The sequence below is a fragment of the Hippoglossus hippoglossus genome, chromosome 14, assembly GCF_009819705.1.
Source record: "Hippoglossus hippoglossus isolate fHipHip1 chromosome 14, fHipHip1.pri, whole genome shotgun sequence".
Classification (NCBI taxonomy): Eukaryota; Metazoa; Chordata; class Actinopteri; order Pleuronectiformes; family Pleuronectidae; genus Hippoglossus; species Hippoglossus hippoglossus.
This window is the reverse complement of record NC_047164.1, coordinates 18890826-18908732: the sequence shown is the minus strand read 5'-3', so window position 1 is coordinate 18908732 and position 17907 is coordinate 18890826. Positions and strand designations below refer to the sequence as shown.

The window sequence follows — 17907 nt, the reverse complement described above, 5'->3', positions numbered from 1 at the left end:
ATCTGTTATGTGCCACTGTTTTGCATTATTAGTGATTTGTTAAAGCAGTGTTGATTCTTCTACCCCTCGGTTTTTGTATCTCAAAGGTTAGGCATGCAGACCCAGACAGGCCGGGGCATAAAAAAGCCTAGAAAGATATATTTGTTTTGTATTTCTGGTATTTATGATCATGAATACTGATATGAGATATTTAGGTTTTCACTCTGATTGATTGGCTGCACATGGACAGTATGTCAACAGCAGGATGATGAAGAAAGCAGCAAAGAATTCAAACTATATGCAACTGGAGGATATGGAAAACCGTAATCACTAAAAACCTAAATAAAAATGATGACTAAAATTGTTCCTTGTGCTCCAGTTGAACCAGAGGCTCCACAATTGTTATCAGAGTTTGGATTTTGTCACTGTTGGACGACTTCCGGTATGAGCCGAAGCTTGTTGAATTACCAGCTTTTATTTTGAAAGAGAGGCTAGCCTACCGGAACCGAAATCACTCATTTCCTGTTCTTGAGGGGTTTTGACGTCTAGTTAGCGGTATCAAATTGACCAATTCTTTCGACATTTATTTTTATTTTATAGTTACCAGGATGCAGATATGCAGCGTGTGCAGCGAACAGACACCGAAATACAGATGTCCAGCCTGCAAAATAAGATAGTAAGTAACGTAAGCTTCCTGTCTGCAAGCTAGCGAATCTCCAGTTAAGAGTTTTCTACACGTTCTAGTCAAAAGTTAAATCTGTTACTTAATTTAGAAAATTGTTCTGGTACTGAGATGAGTAAATTTGCTTGATGTAACTCTTGAAGAATACAAAACGTCTGTAACAACGTAACAGTGCTCTAATGCTAGTTTGTAGCCTGTAGCATTGCGGTTCCCAGATAATTAAAACACGTGGATGTATCATATGAAGTTTTAGGAGAAGCTAGAGCGTCACTTATTTATTGTCCTGGTTCGTAACAATTCCCTTAAAATCTCACATGAAAACATAGACATCTCTACCGCATGTTACGGCAACGCAGACGGGTCAAAAAGCTTCTTGTTCTCTCGCGAGTTCATGTTATTGTCACAGGCGTCTGACCCCTCTGTTGACTTAACAACATCGTCTCACTTTTGATTTATTATTTATATCTAAATTAACCCCGTTGTTTTCCCTCCTGCAGTTGCTCCCTTGGCTGTTATAAGCTACATAAAGGTAAACGGCTTGATCAGTCTTTTATTGTGGTGTTGTTGACATCCTCATAGGATTTACTTAACCTCATTAATCTGGTTTATTTTCCCCATAGACACTTGCCTCCCTGTTACACAGCCTACACCCACTGATCCTGAAGTGAGGGACACTTTCACCTCAGGTATGGCGCAATATTCATTATCCCTTCCGATGTCCATGTCGACCAGCAAGGACACAAATTATCAAATTAATGACATGTGTGGGCAACATGGGCATTACTAGAAACACAATAGGAAACATGCATGAAGTCATATTCACATTAAATCGAAAGCCTAAAAGATAAACATAACATTTCTGAATGTTCATAATCTAATTGTTTTAAATTTTAGTGACATTTACCATATATAGTCAGGCGTGTGAATTTTGAACAATTGCTGCAAATAAACATACTACTGTGGTGACTGGTGTAACTGAGTTCCATTTTTGTAGGGGTGAAAGTGTATTTGTTAAAGATCTGAGATATGAAATCCCAGTAAAGGGATTCAGCGAGTTTAATCTAACGTGTGAAAATCACCTTTGTCTTCACTGTCTGTGCAGAGCCTTGGACAGTTGATGATCTTCTGCACGAGGAGGACATCATTGATAAAGTGCCCCTGCAGAGACTCCAGGTGTTAGGTAGTAATCTAACATTACCTAATCCCAACCCTTTAGTGTTTATCACTATGTTTACGTGGACAGCAATGGTCCGATATTAACATGATTAAGACGATAGCCTGCATAAGACACTGCTGTGTAATTAGCAGAATAAGCACTAATCAAATTAAGATATGGAGTATTCGGACCTCAGTCACATTGTGTAGACAGAGTGACTACTGCTCAGACATTACACATTAACATCCTGTAGGACATCATACAGCAGTTATCAACTGCTTGACATCATAATCAGATTATGCTCTATAATATGATTGGAATATTCCATTACAAACTAATTTTAACATAATCAAAATATCTTATTTTCAGAATAAGGTCAATAGTTGGAACATTGCATCAACATCAATTATTTCTTACGCTTCTGTTTGACTTCAAATTAAATTTAAAATAAAGTCAGATGTTTTCATTGTTTCTAATTTCCTCAACAGGTCAGTCTAAAGAGCTGCGAGATCTCCTCTGCAACCCCCACCTGAGACAGTTGCTACACTCTATTGACAGCGCAGACAGCAAAGACGACGCAATGAAGGCTGCGATGCAGGAGCCTCTGTTTGTTGAGTTTTCAGATCGATGTTTGAAAATTGTAGGAAATGAAGACAAATCATGAACATTTAATGAAGCTGGTGATTTCTAAAATTGTGTATGGCTTACCTGGTGTCCAGATTGTTCCCTTTTTTGTATAAAATTGTGATGCAACACTTAACTAAATAAAAAACACTTTTCCTGAGTCAACACTTTGACATGAAATTTTGTACACAAAAGTATTTTATAACACTGATATTTATTTCATCAAAACATTAATTTAGATATCAACAAAATTCAAGTTTTGTACATGGATCCCTGACAAAAACAGTTTGAACAGAACATAATGATATGAATCCACAACAGGACATTATTCAGAAAGCTTGTTTGAATCAAAAGAGCTGAACATGTGGGTGATGTGTTGGATCAAAAGTAGAGGATGAACATCATCGTTAAGATTCTAGCATCATGTATAGTTGCATAACAAAAAGAAAAGGTTTTCCATGTTTAAACTGAATATAAAACAATGAAGTTTGTTCCCACACAAACTGTACAAAGACTGATAAATCATGTAGTACGTTCATTGCTTTGGGATGCAGCTGATAAACAAATCAACAAATAAAGTTTGGTCAAACATTTGATGTGCATATTAGAAAGATTCTTTACCAAACAGCAGCAATATGAATAAACCTAGGTTCATCCTTTCTCAGTCTCATTAGTAATGTTTTGCTTGTTAATGTTTTTCTTTGTCAGTATATGAGCATGTGTGTGGTTTAAATGTACAATATGTGCAATACATGTGCAATACCTTGGTATTTACCTCAGCACCAGCTACTGTCAAAACGAGTGCTGGAAGTCAACATCTGCGATCATCAATAGTGCTGCTGCATCACCACTGTTCTTACACCAAAAAATAAATCTATAAAATCCCATAAATAATCACCTTTAAATAAATAGATATACTAACAGCACTTTAATCATTTGAGTGTAGATTTAGAAAAAAGGCACTTGTCCAAGGTTCAATACTTTGATCACTAATCAGATGTTCTAAAGATGCACTAATTAGACAAAAAACCTGCAGCCCCGTTCTCAAATGTCCTGTGACGGTGATCTTGACAAAAACTAATATAAAAAGTTTGTTTTCAATATGTGGGACACATGCCAACAGAGGTTAACATTTTTTCACCTGCCTCATCTCAAATGTAGCAGAGGGCAGTGTTTATCGACTGACTGAGATGTTTAACATTCAGGGGTCTAAAAGTGTCAATATTCATTAATCAAAGGTGCAGATCTCTCCACCCTTGTATACCACTAAGGAAGATCAACTTTGGCATCCTTAAAAAAATCCTACTCTTTTCAGTTACAAAAACATGCAAAAGGCAGCATAAAATACCAGGTTTGATTCCACTGTGTCAGGTAATGCATGAAATCAGGCTTTAGTGTTCTGCAAAGAGGAAACTCTTACAACGTTTTCTCCAGCAGGATCTCGTTGAACCCTGTCACGTCACACTTCAGGTCTGGTGGCCTGTCGGCATAGAGAAGTGGAGATCGACGAAAGTGCAGCTTCACAGATCCCTGTGTAGATAAGTGATATTCATCTCACAAAGAACAATCAGAGAAATCTCCCAGGTGAGCAAACTTTATAGAAGATTTAGGCTACATCCATACTACTACGTCTTGGTTTGAAAACAGCATTTTCAGACTAAATTGATCTCTGTCCACTCGAGCGTTTTTGCTCTGCATCAGTTTTAATCTATGTCCATATTAACACACCTAAAAACAAGTATTACATGACCACTCACATACACTAGGCATGGCTATGCTGGTGTTAACTGGAAGCATTGGGTTGGCTAGGCTACAAATAAGACGCTTGAATAATACCTCATCTACTACGCATGTAAGCAGCTGTATCACAGTAAAACGCAGAATTTAACTGCACAACAGCTGTTAGCGAAGACAACAGGGTCAGCCACGCTTGTAATTGATTATCCACCTGGCATTAAACACTGGTAGCCGAGGCCAATGCAGGTTGTTTTCTTCCAGAAGGGGATGCTGTGATTGGAGCCTGCTAATCAGTGAAGGCTTTGTCAGGAACGAAAACTATCCTATCAGCAAGTGGAGTGTCAACATCATCATTTCAAAAAGTCTCCACTTCGGCTTGTCCAGACTAAAACATTGCCACGCAGTTTTCAAGCTAAAATGTGGCCTGCAGCGTATCCAAACATTTCAGTTTTAGCTGCTCTAAAACTCTGGGGTAGTGTGGACACCAGGCATATCCATAGCAGAGTTTATGTGTTTTCATATGAAAATGTAGTATTGTGGAGGAAGCCTTATAAGAAATTGTGTGGATGTGTCCTCACCTTGGGCTGAGCCCGTATGGAGGCAAGCCCCTGCATGTACTGGTTGGTCTTAACTTTGTATTCCCCTCTTTTGGAGGGCAGGTTGAGAGAGGCCATCAACGATATCATCTTCTGGAAGCCCGTGGTGGTCAGAGATACAGTGATGGATGGGGCTGAAGCCAGAGCCAGGCCCATGGGCCACCCTCGCACTATGACAGGCTCTTGGATGGTAGAAAGCTGCACCGAGCCCCGTTGGCTGATAACAGGGTTCAATGTTGGCACATCCTCTTCCACAAGGTCCTCAGCATCATCAAGTTCTGCCTCAGCCAAGGCTGTTAACATATCCTGCCACAAGAGCCAAACAGCATTCGATTATTATCAACAACTACACATGAAGAATGAGAAAAAAAACATTACTACATAATATTTTATACAGTTTATTCTTTAAAAATCTCACCCTCCACTTCCTCCATGTATTCTGGATGACTGCAGCTGCTCTGTTCCACCTCTGGACCTGCCTCCTGACCAGCCAGGACCGCACCGCTGAAGAAAATACAGTGAAACATTCAATCATCCAACATCCTTATATTCTGCACAGTTTGTCTCACTGTGGAAGTGTTAACGTACTCCCATTCAGAGGGCCGTATCAAAAGAACATATGTCATTATCCTTCTGCAGCCTCTGAAAGGATAACGGCATCAGACTGTAAACAGTGTGTATTGACTCTGCCAGCTGGTCAGGCTATCACGGTGGCAGTAGGGCCAAGGTATTAAAAGGAGTTTACCTGCTTGGATCAGAGTAGCAGACGTTCGACATGCGTGGCGTCTGCGTCGCTGGTACCGCAGCCAGCAGCACTGAATGGAGAAGGCGCACTGAGACAGGATCTTCTTCCTCTGACCCTCTAGCCAATCTAGCTGTGAGACGGGCAGACAGGTCAGTACTCCCAAAATAGAGCAGAACGCAAACCTGCTTTACTGTCCAGTAATTCAACATTTCAAACACCCACTAAGGACAAGATACCCAGGCGGAAATTCTAAGAAATTCTTGTAATTATGAAGTTAATTTGAAAAGAATTTCCCATGCAAAGTTAAACATACACTGTATGTTGCCTGTGAGAATGCCTGTGAACATAAATTACTAACCATGTACTGGGTGAGAAAAACTTTAGTCCTTCCACAGTGCACCCATGAATAGGGTTTTTCGCTGTCAAAGCAGTGTGAGGGGTCTAAAGCCTGGTGCTGTGACACCACCCTGAGGAGCTTCTCCACCTCTTGATGAAGCATGTCACTGTTGTCAGGGTCCGAATCTGAGACAGGGACAAACACAAATTAGAAAGAGATGTAATGTCTGAGCAGTAGTCACTCTCAGATTCAGTTTTCCCACATAGTTGAGCTCTTCACTGGTCCATATGAATTTCTGCCTGAACCCGAAAAAAGACACAGAAATGTTCTAGCTGAACCCATATGTGTCTATCATTTATCATGAGACCTGGACCCGTGGAGAATCGAGAAACATTAGACCCGAACCTGGCGGGAGGACACAGATCTGATCAGCACCGATTTCACATCTAATTTCTTTAACAAGTCAAGGTTAATGCACAAGGTATCTTAATGTACCATTAACGTAATGTAACGTTAGCAGCCTTTTCCTCTGTGCCAGATTATAAATAAATTCATTGTCACGGTGACGGATGACAAACGTGACTGGTTTACAATCAGCTTTGAAGTTTGGTTGCAGTATAATAAAGAGTACTGGGCTACTCGGTTATTACACATTATGTTAATCCCGACCCAGGATCCGTGGTAACAGAAGGGGACCCAACCCAGGCCCAACTGACTGTATAAAACGGGGATTCGAACCCGTACTGGTCCCGGATCGGGCCTTAGGACCCACGGTTCGGGTGGACCCATGAAGACCTCTACCACATAGCATTTGTTTAATAGTGTATTAGTCAGTGAGGTATATAAAAAGTGTTTAGTGGATAAAGCTTGAGAGCACAAAGAAATACATGAGAATCAAAAGCACAGCCACTGAAATGATTAATGTGGATTTAATATATTTCACACATGTGAAGACAGAGAGAGGAGAGATGTGAAGAGTTAACTGAGGTTTTAACAGCATTCAGATTTAGTTTATTGAAAATTGGCACAAAAAACTGCAGAACGTGCAGTGACATGAGGCAAACAGGCTGAATGACACTAATTATACAGCATTAAAGAACGAGCAGAGCAAGGTCAGATAGTCAGAGGCACATGCATTTACCTTCAGAGTTCATAAGAAGTTGTAAATTTTGTTAGAAAGTCCTGTTTTTATAGACCAAACTGAAAAGTCCCAAGGAGAGTAGAGAACTGAGGGTCAAATTTACAAAGAGGGCTAGTGAAGGAAAAGGAGAATAACCCAGCAGACCTAAAGAGAGGAAATAAAATAAATCTTCTGTCCGAGTCAACATTACCCATAGATGGAACCAGCAACAAACTGTACTCACCAATACAACAACTCTCTGAGGGGAACCTTGAATACTTTGCAATGAGCCCGTAACGCTGGATGAAGCTGCTGAAAGGAATTCTGCACAACAGAGACCACAAGTCAACCCAAATCCAAGAGAAACCAAGCAATGAGTATAGATGATGAGCTGAACAAAGAAAAAAATATTTGACCTTATTGGAAAGCCGGCAGCGCTGATGTGTATGGTCTCCACAATCCCACAGGCCTCCAGCTGCATGACAACCTGACGGAAGATGGGAAAAATTCATGAAAACCTTGAAGCAAAGCCTGTCACTGTTGTCATCCTGTTACCTCTGAAATATACAACAGTATCAAATGTTTGAAAAACATCCACCTCCTCCTTCTGGAAGGTCAGCGGCTTGCAGTCCGGGTTCGGTTTGATGCAGCGGGTGTAATGAGGAGTTGTGCTGTGGAGGATCTTCATTAAACTCTCCAGAGAGTTCTACGATCACACATTAACAATAATTAGAGCTGCAACCACATGTGCTCAGCAGAAATTCTGGCAGGGCCTGACAGGTAAACATGACCTTGATGATAAAGGCATAAGCACCCACCTTGAACTTGGAAACCACTGTGACTTTACTGAGCCCCTTGGTTGTCGGGTTCTCTGTTTCCTTATCAGTGAACATTTGGTGAAGCAGGGAGTTACCAGACTTCTGAAGCAGGCCGATGAGCTCTGGTGGCACTGGGTCCTAAAACGAAATAATCCAGTAGGACACGAGAGGAATGGATCTGTTGCGTTCAACTTGTGCGGAAGTAGTTTCTTACCTTGTTTTTATCCACCATGCCCTGGATCTGGTAGTCGACTTTGCCAGCGTAATGGGCCACAGTGAAGTGCGGCACCTCGCTGAACTTGTCCCAGCTGATGTTGACATTATCACAGAGCTCCTTCTCCAAACGAACCATGAACGTCTTGGCATCTGAGGTTCGATTAAGACGACTCGCCTAAGGAACAGGTATGTTAAAAAGCTGTATACATACTGTATACTCACTACAGATACATTTATACTGTACATGTAATGATAAATGACTGTCAACATTTGCCAAGAAAAATAATTGTACTCTCTTGCATGTAAACTAAGTAAATTGTGCCTTTGTCAGCTCTTTAAAAAACATTACAACTGGCTTCAATGCACAGAGACAAATATATTGTATATTGTCCATCTTTTCATTTAACAATAAAAATTATAGGAAAAGCAGCAGGTTACCTCGTTCAGAAGAGAGAAAACACTGACTGGACTCCCCTCTATAAGATCCAGGCAGCTCTGGTTGTCTTGGTATTTGACAAAGGACCACTGCAGCCCCTCTGACACATATTCCTCCTTTCATGTTTAAAGACAAAAATAAAATGTTACACACAAGGTACAAAAAGTTTTTGTCTTCAATAAAACTCTTTAGATGACTGAAGAGGCCATAAGAGAATCTGCGGCTCTGTTCAGATCTCTCTGCATGGAAACAGAAAAGTGATTGACACTATCACTACCTGTTGAGCTCTGAGATAATGGGCCACAAAGTGCTGCTGCAGTTTCTCATTGGCGTAGTTGATGCACAGCTGCTCCAGGTTATTGACCTGGAAACACTCAAACCCGTACACATCTAGGACCCCTGTGGATTACAGACAGGAGAGGAAAGGACTGAGCTAATGAAAAGAAACTGGAGGGTTTCATTTGTTGTTGTCAAAAAAAGTTCTTACCTATGAAGTTGCACCATGTGGATTTGTCCGCACATATGCTGTTGTTGATGAACGTAACCAGCCACTCGAATACACTTTTGGGGAAAAAAGTGTCACATTTAATCCTATCATAATATGATATTCCTCACTGTTTATTATAAATAAAAAGGCTGATGATTGTTTCACATTTGAGTATTAAAATGACAGCAGGGACTTCACAGGACAAAAACAAGCTTCTGCAGGACCAGACGTTACCACAGAACATCACAGTCTGTTAAATTGCTGTGGGACTTAATGATCAAATGTTCATTCTTACTGGGCGTAGATGACCTTGGCCAGGCAGTCTCTCCTCATGCTGCACTCTGCCTGGGAACAAGGCTTGAGCACACTCTGCTTCCCCGCCTTCAGAGTCCTCACTCTTAAACACCTCTGAAGCTCCACAGCAGGGACACACAGCAGCTCAGCAGCCCTCTGCAGGAAGTCTACAACACAAACAGGACGGATGGTAACTATGTGTCCATTAACAAAATGTCTGTCAATAGTTAATGACAGAAAGACGGGTGACGTCATGGGATTTGTTCTTATTAAATCAGCTCTTAGACACAAAAGTACAACCTGAATTAAATCTTTTAAAAATAAAGGCCTTTTAAAAATATATTCTTTGGATTTTTATCAGCCTTAAATGTCTAAATAATAGAGATTTTAAGCATTCAGACAGTGCAAGTTTTGATAAGCATTGATTATATATAATATCCCAAACAAAATATAGCCAATACCTTGAGACTGTTCTTCTATGTCACAAGGTTGTGATTCGTCGGTTGAAGATGAGAAATTCACATTCCCCAGCTGCAGAAGCGCTGCTAAAATCTGTAAACCATTATAATGAACACAAATTATTCATCCTGTGCTTGCAGAGAGATAAAGATAATTAAAAACAATTACATTGAAAGTTGAGGATCAACATCTTACCTCGAATATTTGTCTCTGTCTTTCTTTATTAATGCCCAGGTGAACCATTGCCTCAACAGTCTCATGGAAACAATCCTCTATAAAACATTAAATAAACAGCAGTTACTTGTAAAAATAAAATTTCATTCGTGTCTAAATATGGATTCAAATTGCAAAAAAAGGGTGTAAAATCATGTTAGTGCACAAAATACTTTAAGACCAACCCTCAACAGTTTTTTCAGCCTTCGGCAGCCACACAAATCTTTGTCCATGTGGCATCTTCCACTCCTTTCTCTGCTCATCTGTGGCCCCTTTCATCATCTGAAACAACAACACAATCACTGTATATGCACAGATCTGTACTAATGTATTAATATCAAACTTAAATACCATGTTAGTATATGAGCTGTAGTGCGGATCAGTTAAATCACCTGGTAAAAGATGTGGAAGTTCCTCTCATTGGCCGGTTGACAGCCCACCCTGGTCTTCTCCAGCAAGTATGTTTGTACAGACGCCCCCACTAACAGCTGACACCTTCATATAAAATATGACATGTTGGACAGATGAAATAAACTGTCCTGGAGATGACGTTGAGCACATGAGATGATGCCATGTGGACCAAGATGAAAATACAGCAGGTACCTGTCTAGCTGGAGCTGGATGTATTTTCCAAAGCGGCTGCTGTTGTTGTTCCGTAACGTGCAGGCATTGCCTAATAAAGAGCACTCTGTTGATGAGTGACAGTTGATAGTAGTGATTTTCAACATCAACAAGATCAGTGATCTGTCTTCTCACCAAATGCTTCCATGATGGGGTTGGAGTCCAGCACCCTCCTTTCTATCCTCTCCACTGTGTTCTGACTCCTCACCACCGAGGAGGAGGCCGCCACAGTGGCGTAGTATTTCATTAGGCAACGAGATGTCCACGTCTGTCAAGGAACATATCATTCAGACACCAGCAAGAATTTGACCTCAAACTGACAAAACAAGTCATCAGTCAATTTAATTATTGTCATTTATTTGCCTAATCATTTATTTGCCTAATTAGGGCCCAAGCACCGACAGTGCGGCCCTATTGCTTTTTGTTTGACTATTCAGGAAAATTAATCATTTTGACGGCTTAGAAGGCAAACCTAATTTAATCAGACCTGATGAATATGTACATATTCTGCAGTAATTCGAAATGGGCGCGGCAAAATGGCTCAACAGCGCCCCCTAAAATGCAGCAATTCCGTCTGGTTTAAACGATTTTCAAGAAATTCAGTACACAAGTGTATCATGACTGTGTATTTTAACGAACTCCTCCTAGAGCTTTCATCAGATCAACTTCAAATTCGCTGAGTGTCATCTCGACTCCTTGAAGATTAAAACTAACTCAAATTGTAGGCTTTCGTCACACGGTGTGACCATGGCGAGGTTGTTGTATCTCGGACATACATGGTCCAATTGACTCCAAACTGGATATGTATGACAACAGTCCTGCCCTGATGACATCTACACAGAAATCATGACTTAAAATGATGCACCCCCTGGTGGCAACAGGAAATGTCTTGTTTTTTTCAACATCTTACACTTTGATGTACTCCTCCTCATCCATTGACCACAACCATGTCAAACTTTGGCAGAAGGGCCTCAAGACATTGATGATAAGGTCATATGGAAGGTCTACGTGTCCCTGTGACACGAAAATGCTGTAACTTCAGTGTACTTTGTTCAATCTCCCTCAAACTACAAGTGTTTAACAACAGCATCTCCCCCCTGAAGACATTCATATGGTTTTAAGGAATGGGCGTGGCAATATAGCTGAATAGCGCCCCCTAAAGAGCAGCCCTAGCACAACGATTGATCCACATGTACAAAAATCGGTAGTGCCATGTGTTATTTCATTACGAACAAAAAACCCTCTTGGATCGATATGCTAGACCAGTAATGGTCTTATGCTAGTAAGTCGGGCATTAAGAATTAAGTGGCCATTATTGGCCATTTTTGAGTGTCATCTCAACTCAATGGAGATTGATGATTACCAAAAAAAAGGGGGATTTATTATAAGTCCTCTGTGCATTGTCCAATTAGCCTCAAACCTTTTTCACACAATCACAGTCCCGCCCTAATCAGATCCATAGGTCAATATTGGCTAATCGTCACAGCGCTGGCGACAGGAAGTGACATGTTTTATACTTTGTTGAACTGCTCCTGGCTGCTTTACAATATACAACTCAAATGAGCTCAGACAAGTCATAAGACCATGGTCAGAATTGTGACATTTCCTCAAACCGTGTAAACATTGAGGTGCGGCGAAGGTTGATTGTTCGCCAAAGGAGACGAAATTGTCATAACTCCACTGTGCACTCTCCAATCAGCACCAATATTCTGTCACATGATCAGTGTCCCGGCCTGAACAGATCAATATGTCAATATTAACACAGGGTCATAGTGCCATCTACTAATTTGTCATGAAACAGGAAGTATTTTTCAACTCCACTGTGCATTGTCCAATAAGAACCAGAAATTACCCAAAATTTACATTTGTTTATAGAGTAAGAAAGGAAAAAACTAAATGATGATTTGTGGTAATCAAAAACAAGATATTTAATGATTACTTTGAATATTAAATGATAAAATGCATTTATTTCAAAGATATACCAAAGAAACACTAACACAAGAAATGATTACGGGTCAATTTTTAACCATGTTGTTGATTAGAAGGGTAGTAATTCAAAAATATTTTTTATTCAAAAAGTAACAAAGGAAAAATTTAAATAAGGATTAATTGGGGAATACCAATACTGAATGATGAAATTCATTCACTGCAAAGATAAAGAAAATAAAAAACTGAGCCGTATCCCTTTTGACCCATGTTTTGTATCAAAGGGTTAAGCTGAAAGAATTACACTTGTTTGTGACTTACTATTTAACTCCACCCAGGCTTTAAAAGAACACTTCAAAGAATTCATTAAGCAAAGAATTCCTCGTTGTCAGTGGTCATAGATTCCTTTGATGTCTTTGACTGTTGCAAAGTTGAAAGATTTTTTACAACCTGAAGAGAGACAAGAGTTTTTTTTACCTGAACAGATCTATTAGTCTGTATGTAGTGATAGCACCACCTACTGCCAAAAGGAGGTAAGCCTCGTTTTAGAACTTTAATTCGATTTACATTAAATATTCACCATGTGGTCTACACTTGATGGAGTGGACCGTAATGCGTGATAAGTGGTCAAGTGCCGCGTGACGGACGCAGGAAGTGACGTGTTCATCCTTCCCGCGATGCACAAAACGCACGCAAAACAGAGCCGTTTCACCCAGTCCCTGTTCACCCTCCCCCTGTGGCCGCATCAGATCCCAAGATCGCAAGTGCTCGGGCCTGCACAGTGTTGCTCGCAGCCCTAGTTTTAAGGCTACAATTGTGTAAAAATGGCAAAAAAGGTTAAAAAAAATCATCACAGAAGGGGACATTTTTTAATTGTTTGCTTTGTTTAATCAACAGTTAAATAGTCAGTCATTCTAACCCTAAGTATTTGAATAGCCAAATAACAAAACTGTTTTGTTAATTAATTTTATGTTGATTTTGGCAAAGTCACATCAGCTAAAAGCTAAATGCTAACTATTGTTTCCCCGAGAGATCAACTATTGATCAAACAGTGTGCCGAGTGCTCAGACATCTTTTGAGATTCTTTGGTATTATAGTTATACACTTAAGTTTGATTTTGTGAGTGTTGTAATATTGATATTCAGGTCCAGCTATTATGGGCGCAACTTGCAAGCAAACAACAATGACAGAACCTGTGAATTTATTCCCCATCACGTAATTCTTTGTGAAAAATGTAATTCATTTAAGGCTTTTATTCCAGCGGAGCAGGAGCACACATGACTTGACTCATTTAATCAACCTCGTTTCAAACTTCACACAGATATTGCATCTGTTCTTCCAGCTATGTCTAGCGAGCTAACGTTAGCATACACCAGTAAAAGACAAACTTTTGTTTCGCATCATGTTTTTATCTATTCCACCATCTGAGATCCACTATTACAGCACTTAAAAATCAAATTGCTGTTCAGGCCAACTGTCTTCCTCATTGATTAGCTACCTGATTAATAATAAGTCTTTAAATGTGGACAAAATGACTAATTCCAAACAGATGTTACTGTATGCCGAAGTACTTTTTTTCTAAATTGACTACAGAGTCTTTGAATAAGCAGTTAAACGAGTTATTAAAAAAACAATGATATGAGATAACAGCTAAACATTCTCATATGTCAGAAGGTTAAACGGGCCAAGTTTTTGTTTATATAAAACAAACCACTGCTATCGTTTAAAAACCTAAACAGCAGCACATCCCTCACTTTAAGTGGGTTTGAGTGCCGACACAAACAAACACCAAAACTGCCTGAAAGATCTTAGACAACAATTAAAATTAATTTTAAAAAAAATTTCAAATTATTTACAGGACATGAATCACACAAGGATTCAAATTCTTATAACAAGCATCTTACAAAACTTTAATCAGCTTAGTCTATAAACTGGCCAATATCCAAACTTATTAATTTTATTCTGTGAGGCAGCAAGTTAATAACTTAATATTCCGAACCCCTGACTGATGTAGTACGTTATGTTTATGTTTGGAATGACACAGTGTGCGCTGGTTTACCTTTCCAGCACCGCTCTCACCGCTGACCACCAAGGATTGGTTTACTGGCTCCAGCTGACCCTGAACATTCCTGTAGGCTTCTTCTGCCACAATAAAGATGTGTGGTTTGAACTCCTGTTGACAAGAATATACAGACTTATTAAGATGCTAAAGATCCACAGGGGATAAGAGTTTCCAGAGTTTAATGAGTTTGGCGTGGAAGCTGCTGGAAGAACAAGGGAAACCTTTCCTTTTTATAATTGTGCCCACATTTTTTAAGGTCTGTATTAGTGTGTGATATAATTTAGGAAACATCTAGGGAATAACCCTGTTGAAAAACCCAGGCTCCCACCTTCACCACCCATATTTGCCCAACATAATTAAAAATCCTACAGAAGAAAACATACATATGAATTGCATCTAGAGACTTGTTTGATGTAAATACCTGAGGCTGAGAAGCAGAGTGATACTCCTTCATCACATCCAGAGAGTATAGGTCTGGGATTGGCTGGAAGGGATTCAGAGCCACCAATGTACAGCCAGCATTTGTGTAGAACACCTTCACTCTGTACCTGGCCTGAAGGCATTTCAGCACTGGCAGGACAAATATTACATATCAGTAGATATTAACAGAAAAGCAAATATTTCACAGATGACAACCACCAGAGGCGGAAATAAGATAAATCCAGAGAGGACAGCAATGTTAAGATGTCAAGGATAAGTTTACTTATAGTACAATTATTTAGCTATATAAAATAACGTGATTCATATAACATGTGCCGCACATTCAGTGCAAGAGCCTTAAAAGTAAATATCCTACAGTGGTCCCCTGCTGTTAACCTGACCTCTGCTGTTAATAAGCTGTTGTTTTCTTTATTGGGCTAGAATGAAACCACTTTGAAATATAAATCAAATGAATATGAATAAATCTTTAAAGAGTTCCAATGACAAATATTATATTTTCTTAGATAACCTTACGACAGTGTATCATTACGTCAAAAATAATTGAGAGTGCATAAGACAAATAATTAGAAATAGCCCTAAATGTATATGGAATTTCAGAATCATTCCCTTGGTTCTGTCACTTAAGTGAATCTTGTTTATGCTACACCAATCACTCATGCATTATTATTTGTTTCCGTCATCCCTGTAGATTATATCTTGATGTGGGTAAATAATACTCAGTGAATGTTGCAGTCCAAGGTGACATGAGGTGGAAAGGACATATCATATCAAGTACTTTAGAGACTCTAGAGGAGACTTGTTTACGAGTTACTACCTGTTGTAGGGGTCACAGGATTGACTTTAGTGAGGTCGTCATAAGTGTGGAGTTGATCTTCATCAGTGAGGAAAGACTGAATTTCTCCCTCCAGTGAATCATTTAGGGATGGATTCAGAGAACAGCGTTTGTGGAGAAATCCTTTAACCTATGTGTATAAGGCAGAATGTGACGCAAACACACACAGAAAGAATAAATTACACAAAAAGGAAACATTTGTCATTACTACAAATCAGATCAAGCTTATTTATAAAGCACATTTAAAAACAACCATGGTTGACCAAATTGCTGTACAATAAAAAATACAAATAGAATAAGAGAAGATAAAAACAAAGTCATAGAACAGTAAGTCCACTAAGTAAGCTTAGAATGAGTACACAATTCAAACTCTTTGGCATACAAATAGACTAAACAGTCTGAAAACAAGTGCGTATATGAATAAGTAAATAAGACTATTCAAGGGCAGATAAAAACCTGAGAGAACAGGTGGGTCTTCAGTCTAGTTTTAAAAGTCTCAACAGAGGTACGTAGTCAAATCGAGAGGAGATCAGGGCTACAATACAGTAAAAATAAATTTTATCTTTGAATCAAAATGTCAAATACTCTGTGCACCCATTAAATCTGACCATCTTTTTCTGGGGTAATGAAGCTTCTTTAACAATTCACCTGACTGCAGCTAAATGTGCAAGCATTGATTCTTGGGAATCAAATCTTAATGTATGTCTATAGTCCTACAGAGGTAATGGATATATGTATTTTTACAGAAGCACTTACTGGTCACTGTGACATGTTAAAATCCTTCAGTCAGTATCCTAACCTGTCACGTGTCCTGGACCTGCAGCCTGCCTGAGGACAGTCAACAGTCTGACGTACTAAATTTGTGCAGACCGATTTAATCCAATTACTAGCATTTAACCTACATTTCGTCACTCTACGAGGTTAATGTAAAAAGTCTCAATGAATGACATAAATTCAATACCTGACACTGCAGGGATACTTTGCAGACTACACTAAACAGGATGACATACAGTGTCATGTTGTAGCAGTAGGTTGTGTTATGGTTTCATAAACCAGAAGCTGGTGTAAGAATAACAACTGATAGCACAGGTACCTATAGAAGAAGACATTAACCCTAACCTGTAGCCTCCTCCTTGACTGACAAATGTACCAATTAAGTGAACATTGTCCTGTACGCAAGAAAACTGTCAAACACAACCAAAATAAGGTATAATCTGTATATTAAACGTCACACCACCGTGTGTTAGCCATGTCTTTATGCTGAAATACACTGAAAAAGGTGCTAATGTGAGTAACAACGCATTGACAGTGTTTCTTCACGTTCCTCTGTGTTTTCTGGGAAGTTTGGCGTCACTTACTTGGGACTATTTTACCCGGCGTGTTAAACGTTGGATTGAGTTATTGTTGTTACAGATTATATAAAGTGATACTTGTAGTGAATTTAACGTTGTCATTACATTTATCATGTTCCAATGAAATAAGAAAACCTCTAAACGTGTTAATAGACGAGTTTCCTAACTCACCGCACCGCCTCCATTCCTGTGTCCAGCTCCAACGTTACTTCGCCCCTCCGCAGAACTCATTGAATTCTACCTTTGCCCTCGTGTCAGACCCGAAAACTTTGACGTGAACTAAACTCATAAACTAAGACGAGCTGTGGTCATTTTCCTCTGTGTTGCTGAACCTCGACATTTTCCATGACTGTCAGAAATCCCTTAACAACTTCCCGACCTCTCCTCCAGCTCCTCCTGCTGCGGTGTGACTGTGTCCGTCCTTACCGCTTTATTTCCCGCCCTCCACCTCCTCCTCCTCCCCCCCTCCTCATGTTCCCCCGGCCCAGCTGAGTCCATCACCACCACCGGCTGCGTCCATATTATTCTGACATTAAACTATTTTAGGTGCTTCTTCTTTTTCATTCACAGCCCGATTCAAAACACTTTATTATAATTACAAACATTTATAAATCACACAATAGTCACCTTACTCAAATGGACACACTCGCAGTGATCACACACACATAAACAAAGGCAATATAAATGTCCAGCTTATGACAGGAGGACAAACAACAGCAGATATAAGAAATGAGCAAAAGCAAGAAAACCAAACACAAGGAGAAAGGTTGAAAG

General features: G+C 39.6%; 2 protein-coding genes across 3 annotated transcripts; one reads left to right on the top strand and one right to left on the bottom strand.

Annotated features, from left to right (window-relative positions):
- Positions 1–483: 483 nt before the first annotated feature.
- On the top strand, positions 484–2560 carry znhit3 (zinc finger, HIT-type containing 3). The gene is made up of 5 exons (XM_034606117.1): positions 484–655; positions 1159–1190; positions 1282–1347; positions 1764–1841; positions 2306–2560. Exons 1-5 carry the CDS (start codon positions 588–590, stop codon positions 2479–2481), a joined length of 420 nt encoding a protein of 139 aa, XP_034462008.1. The 5' UTR covers positions 484–587; the 3' UTR covers positions 2482–2560.
- A 51-nt stretch (positions 2561–2611) lies between these two features.
- Positions 2612–17546, bottom strand: LOC117774024 (unconventional myosin-XIX). 2 transcript variants are annotated; one of them, XM_034606048.1, is made up of 24 exons: positions 17305–17536; positions 15764–15911; positions 14930–15078; positions 14506–14619; positions 10656–10788; positions 10503–10572; positions 10292–10394; positions 10085–10181; positions 9882–9958; positions 9689–9779; positions 9229–9394; positions 8934–9007; positions 8724–8845; positions 8449–8562; positions 8009–8185; positions 7795–7932; positions 7575–7682; positions 7393–7463; positions 7221–7300; positions 5878–6041; positions 5520–5649; positions 5193–5278; positions 4757–5080; positions 2612–3971 (listed from the first exon to the last, which is right to left on the bottom strand). In XM_034606048.1, exons 1-24 carry the CDS (start codon positions 17362–17364, stop codon positions 3858–3860), a joined length of 2910 nt encoding a protein of 969 aa, XP_034461939.1. In that variant the 5' UTR covers positions 17365–17536; the 3' UTR covers positions 2612–3857. The 2 variants fall into 2 exon arrangements, with proteins under 2 accessions (XP_034461939.1, XP_034461940.1); XM_034606049.1 differs by having other exon boundaries at positions 3835–3971; positions 15764–15878; positions 17305–17546.
- Positions 17547–17907: the final 361 nt, after the last annotated feature.